General features: G+C 46.9%; 1 protein-coding gene across 5 annotated transcripts in view; it reads left to right on the top strand.

The window, feature by feature from the left end:
• MCF2L (MCF.2 cell line derived transforming sequence like) overlaps positions 1–6,336 on the top strand; it is a 270,182-nt gene that overhangs the window by 131,787 nt on the left and 132,059 nt on the right. For all 5 annotated transcript variants that reach the window (XM_019524969.1, XM_019524968.1, XM_019524970.1 and 2 more), the window contains exon 3: positions 4,604–4,718. In XM_019524969.1, the coding sequence (XP_019380514.1) occupies positions 4,604–4,718 (115 nt within the window). The remainder of the gene's footprint in view (positions 1–4,603; positions 4,719–6,336) is intronic.

Consider the following 6,336-nt stretch of genomic DNA (forward strand, 5'->3'; position numbering starts at 1 on the left):
ATGGTTTCCTACCACATTCTCTTAAAAAAAAAAAAAAAACTTGGTGACTGTGGCATTGATGCCTACAAAGTCAGATGGGTGGCAAATTGGTTCTATGGTTGGACCCAGAGAGTGGTGGTAGACGGGTAATTTTTGACCTGGAGGGATGTGGGCAGTGGAGTCCCCCGAGGCTTAGTCCTGGGGCCTGTACTGTTCAACATCTTTATCAGCGATCGGGATGTGGGTGTGGAAAGCACACTGTCCAAATTTGCTGACAAAACCAAGTTGTGGGGCAAGGTGGACACACTGTGGGGGGGAGGGACAGAATCCAGCTGGACCTAGACAGGTTACAGAGGTGGGCAGATAAGAATAGGATGGAATTCAATGCAGACGAGTGCAAGGTGCTGCATCTAGGGAGAAGGAACCAGCAACACACCTATAAGCTGTGGATCACCCTTCTTGTCAACATGGTGGCAGATGGAGATCTTGGAGTCATTGATGACCCCAGGATGAACATGAGCCACCAATGTGAGGAAGCGGTCAATAAGGCTAACTGCACCTTGTTGTGCATCACAAGCAGGTCCAGGGAGGTGATTCTTCCCCTCTATGCAGCATTGGTCAGACCACAGTTGGACTACTGCGTCCAGTTCTGGGCGCTGCACTTCAAGAGAGATGTGGCTAACCTTGAGAGGGTCCAGAGGAGGGCCACTCACATGGTCAAGGGGCAGTGGGGCAGGTCCTATGAAGAGAGGCTATAGGGCCTGAACCTATTCAGCCTCCACACAAGACGGTGAGAGGGGATTTGCTGGCCATTTACAAACTCACCAGGGGGGACCAGTGGGAATTGGGGGAGGGCTCTATTCCCCCGGGCACCACCCACGGTTACTAGAAATAACGGCCACAAATTGTTAGAGAGCAGATTCAGACTGGACATCAGGAGACATTACTTTATGGTTAGGGCTGCCAGGCTCTGCAATGGGCTCCCAAGTGAGGTGGTGTTCTCTCCTACCCTGGGGATCTTCAAGAGAAGGCTGGACAGATATTCAGCTGGAGTGATGTGATCCTGGCACCTGTTCCTGCCCAGGGCAGGAAGTCAGACTTGACTATCTGTTTAGGTCCCTTGCAACCCTAAGTACTATGATGCCATGATGGCTTTCTGGTACCCCAAAATATGTTATAGAGAAGCCTGACCACTTATGGAGCTTAGGATTCTCTGAGGGGGTTTCTAATATTTTTGGTAGTCATGTTGTAGGCACTATGGTTTATGAAATATGCAACAGGCAAGGATTTTTATGGGTGATATATTTTATTGAACCAACTGTATAGCTGAAAGGAAAGTAGGAAGATTACTTGGTACCCCAAATCTTGTCTACCTCCCTCCTAAATATACAGTTGGTCCAATAGGATATCACCCACAAAAGTCTTTGCCCCTCTCATAATATTTTCTTCTTTCAGTTTTTTCTGTTTCAGGTAGAACAGAACGAGAGAATCACAACTGGTGTTAATACACTTCTGTTCTTTTAACATTTATCTAGCTAAAATTAGCTTTCCTGTGTTTGCACTTTGCAACATAGCCTTTATGATACAGCCAAGTCATTATGTTTTGTTTACATTTTTCTTTACAAAACTATTGTAGTTTTGCATAATGGAAAGCATCCTGGATGATTCACTTTTAGTTCAGTTTCCCACCTGGGAACTTCACAGTGATACTACTATAGTGTATGCAAGTAAATATGTAGATAAAAGATTATATCTGACCAATGCAGTGATATTATCTATGCATTTCTATTAATGATGTTTTTGGAGGGGAAAGGTTTTAATCAAAATGGCTCTATGGATATAGATATTAATGTAGCTATTCTCTGCTTGTGTTAATAGTGCATGCACATAAGTTGAGTGGTTCTTTTGTATTGCCCTAGATTTGCTGTAAAAGGTATTACTGTAATTACGATTTTTGTGATGCATTATTATTTAGAAGTGCTTTATTCACAATCATCAGACATGAAATTAGGAGGGAATTTCCCCATGACATTGGCAGAGACTTTGTTGTGTATTTTGTTCTCTTTTCCTTCCTGTGAAGTGCTGAGCTGGGATAATCTTTTTAGGATTGAGCTTCTCCTAGTCCATTAATTTTAATGCAGTTGCCTGGGATTAGTGCATTTTAGTGTTGCCCATCTCTTTAAACATTCACTTACTTAAATCAGAAATGTATATGCCTAACTATAAAAATGCTTCTGTTTTTATCTTTTAAAATTTATGGTAATGTATTTTAAATAATTTAGCTTCCTTTTTTTCTTGTTTTGGATTCCCTATAAGGATGGGGAAGCTGCAAAAGATTCAGAGAATAATAATCTTAACAGCAATAATAATGTTTGCTGTTGTGTAGTTGTACTTAAAAGTTCAGAGATTTATCTGTCTACACTTTGTCCATTCCATGTGGAGCTACCAAATTGAATAGGAAATCTCACTAGAAATTGCCTCTCTTGTGGAATTCTGCTACTTCTCCCAATAGGGGAAGATACTTTAAAAAAAAAAAAAAAATACAACAGCTAGGAGTCTTGCGATTTTTAAATCTCTGAAAATTGGACTCGGCTCTGGGTGATGGTCCCAGTTAACATTAGTTTGGGCTGTTTTTTAACTTAGGAATTCATGTGGTGGTAGTAGATTATGTTTTAAACAGTTCACCCTGTCACAGGGCGGGGCGCAGGGGCAACCATGATCTCCCCTAGTGCCCCTACCGCGCCAAGTTGGGTCTTGAACGCACCCTCTTTCTCTCCCGCCACGTCTTGGTTTTATATGTAGTTTTATATGGGAGGCTGCCTTCTGTCCGCTTGGACGCAGTGCTCTCGTACTGGCCCCAACTCTGTAAGGAGTACCCTGGTGCGTCTCAGCCTCTCAGGCTACGCGTGCCTCCAACCTCCCCTGTAGCACGCCCCAAGCCTTGCTGGTGTACCGGACGTTCTTTTGTCTCTAGGTGCACTCTAAGTAGGCACCCTCATACAGGGACCTCTCTGATGAGGGCCCCCTCTGAGCTGTCTAATGTGTATGCGCCCTCTCTGGGCTTTCTCTCCTGCACGCCCTGCCCTCTCCGGGCTCTGTCCCTTGTGCGCACCCTCTATACGTGCAGTCACCCCACTCGGGCTTGTACTGGCGCGCTCGCCTGGCACCCTGTTGTTCTTGGCGCAAGCCCTGTCTCGCCCTTTCCGGGCTTCTATTTGTGTGATCACCCTCCTTCAGGCTCCTAACCACACGCTCGCCCTGCCTCGGGCCTCCAACCATGCACTCGCCCTACTGGGGCCTCGTTCGCGCTTCACGCGCTCTCCCGCCCGCGCTGGGGGCCTCGTTCACGCTTCACGCACTCTCCCGCCCACGCTGGGGGCCTCGTTCACGCTTCACGCGCTCTCCCGCCCGCGCTGGGGGCCTCGTAAAATACCACCCCGCAGGGCCGGGATCACCAGGAACCCCCACACTATTGGGTAGCTCCCCTGAAATTATCCCGACAGCCACCCCCACTGGGGTTGGGGATGGGATACCCCACACAGCACTCTCTACCACGCTACTTATCCTGATAATCACCCCCACTGAGGTTGGGGTCGGGACACCCCACACAGCGCTCTCTACCGCACTACTTATCCCAATAGTCACCCCACTGAGGTTGGGGATGGGACACCCCTCACAGCGCTCTCTACTGTGCTACTTATCCCGATAGTCACCCCCACTGGGGTTGGGGTCGGGACACCCCACACAGCGCTCTCTACCATGCTGGGAGCACCCCCACCTTACTGGGGAGCTCCTACTGAGGCCTCCTCCTTCCCCTTATAGCCTCACCCAGTCCTCTGGTAGTATAACAACAAAACCAAAGCCTTCGCCTCTGGGGCTACAACAACTTCCAAAACCACAACAGAACGCAGAGCCTCTCAGCTGTAACATAAACCTTAAGCCGACCTGGCTAACCTTTCGTCATATTCCTGTCAGGGTGCTCTACACCCTGTATCCGCATGCTGGCGCTCAGACTGCTCTGCTCCTCAGCAGAGCTCCTGCCACTCAGGCTGCCAGAGGGGAACTGGGCTCGGGCCTCAGCCTTGTGTGTTTATATAGGCCAGGCCCAGCCCCCTGGCGGTCAGCTGACCCACTCAGTTGCTTAGGCAACCCCCGGCTGTTCTGCCCTATTGATTGGCAGCTAAGTCTGCATCGCCATTACTAGTAGCAAGCACCCTAGTGCTCCGGTTCACACCCATTTGTCATATGCTTACTGAAAGCATGATGTCTTGAAATAAAGATGCAATGCCATCTGGTGTTTAAAACCGAAGGCATGGAAGTAGAGATGGTTCAACTTTTAAGTATTTTAAAAAACGGACAACTCCCTCCACCTGCCCTGCCCCCACCAAGACAAAACAAAACAAAAAAAACAGCCAAAAGTAGGAGTAACAATTTGGACTGACTGGCTCTGGTGTGACCATATTTCCTTGATTCTAAAAGGAAAACTAGGTTACTTGGACAAAATATACATTTGTTAGGACTATGTTTAAAAAAAAATTATAACAATATTTTCTTTTTGAGCAAATAGGAACTATGCAAGGTGACCAATTTAAATATAAAGCCTTTTGCTTGTTTCTTCTTTTAGGTGGACGAGGGGAAGATGGTAGCCCTGTTATCACATTTCCAGACTACCCAGCTTTCAGTGAGATCCCAGAGAGAGAGTTTCAAAATGTTCTGACCTATCTCACAAGCATTCCAAGGTAGGTGCCTGCAGAAAACAGCTATGTCTGGTATCTCAGAATCATAGACAAGTAAGGCTGGAAAGGACCTCCAGAAGTCATCTAGTCCAACCCCCTATCTGTAGCAGGATCATCCCTATGCAAACCATCCTATACAATCCATATTCTGAACTCTACATAAGACTGCCATTAACTCTAACCTACCACAGGCACAGCACTAGAACTACAGCAGCAAACATCCTGCTTCTGTGAAATGTCAACATATGCTCAAGAGATCCTGGATAGAAAGCCATGCCCCCGGCTACAGAGGAAGGCAAAATCCCCCACACTCTATAACAATCTGCCCACAGAATAAAATTCCTTCCTGATCCCAGATATAGTAATCGGTCTGACTGAGTGGAGGGGCAAGACCCTCTAGCCAGGAACCTCCAGCTTTGGTTCCAGCAGGAACATTAGCATTCCTCAGTTAAGGTCTCCAGTCTTGGCTGTAGCCAAAACCCAGTGCCTCTGAGAGAGGCTTAAAAACACCCTGACATATGTAACAGAAAGGGGGTTGGGAGATAGAGGGGCAACCAGCAAAGCCCAAAAGACTAGCATGTACCCTTAATAGAACATAAGCATAGCTACACCTAGACCACCCCTGACCAGTGGTGGTCCTGCCTCTTCTTGAACACCTCCAGCGAGTCCACAACTTCCTTAGGCAGTCTATTCCACTGCCTTACTATTCTAACAGTGAAGTTTTTTCTAGGTGTCCAATCTAAACTCACTTTGCTACAACTTCAAGCCACTGGTCTATGTCCTCCTCTCCACAGCAGGAGAGAAAAAGTGCTTTCCCACTATTTTATGGCAGCTCTTCAAGTATTTGGTTAAGGTCCCATCATACTGCTTATGGGACTCTTCTTAGCTTTCACTTGAAAACACACATAGACTTGAGAAAGTGTTCTAGTTCCTGATTTAATTCATCCTTTATTGCATTCTGTTTGGTTATATTGAAGGGTATAATAAATCCTCCAAAACGTTGGATGGTGAGCTTGGTCTACTGGTAATAAACTTAACTAAGAGAAGTCTATAGGTAACATTTATCACAGTCTGGAAACTCTTACAGGAGGAACAGACAAAGGTGTAATGAAATCCAATGGCTCTAAGTGGAAGCTAGCCCAAGTCAAACTACAGAAGCCACACACAAGCCAGTTTAAGTGATCAGAAGCTGGCTTAAACCTGTAATAGAACATAAGTTCAGTGCACACAAATCAGTTTCAAAATGGCTCAAACCAGTTTGAGAGAAACTGGGTTGAATATAGTATCAAAGTTAACTGATTGAGCTCAAGCTGGTTTATGGAACTTCTGCCCCATACCCCTTCCTGGTTTAAGCTAAACCAGAGTCCCCCAGAATACTCTGTAGCCTTAAATGGAACTGTGCTCTCTGCTTCAGACAGCAGGGCTAGCCCTGCCCCTGTACTCACTAGGTGGAGCAGGAGCTGGGGTGTGGCCAGATGCTGCCCCCCTGCCAAGGTTAAGGGGACAGTTAAGAGGTTTATTTTCCCCCCTCCCTCCCCTGTCCCACCAGCACAGACCTGCCAGGCATTTCTCTGCTGACTGCTTCAGCGGTGGGAGCCCATAGCCAGCCTCAGCAATAGCC

Source organism: Gavialis gangeticus, unplaced genomic scaffold (genome assembly GCF_001723915.1).
Source record: "Gavialis gangeticus isolate Ggan-Ray unplaced genomic scaffold, GavGan_comp1, whole genome shotgun sequence".
Classification (NCBI taxonomy): Eukaryota; Metazoa; Chordata; order Crocodylia; family Gavialidae; genus Gavialis; species Gavialis gangeticus.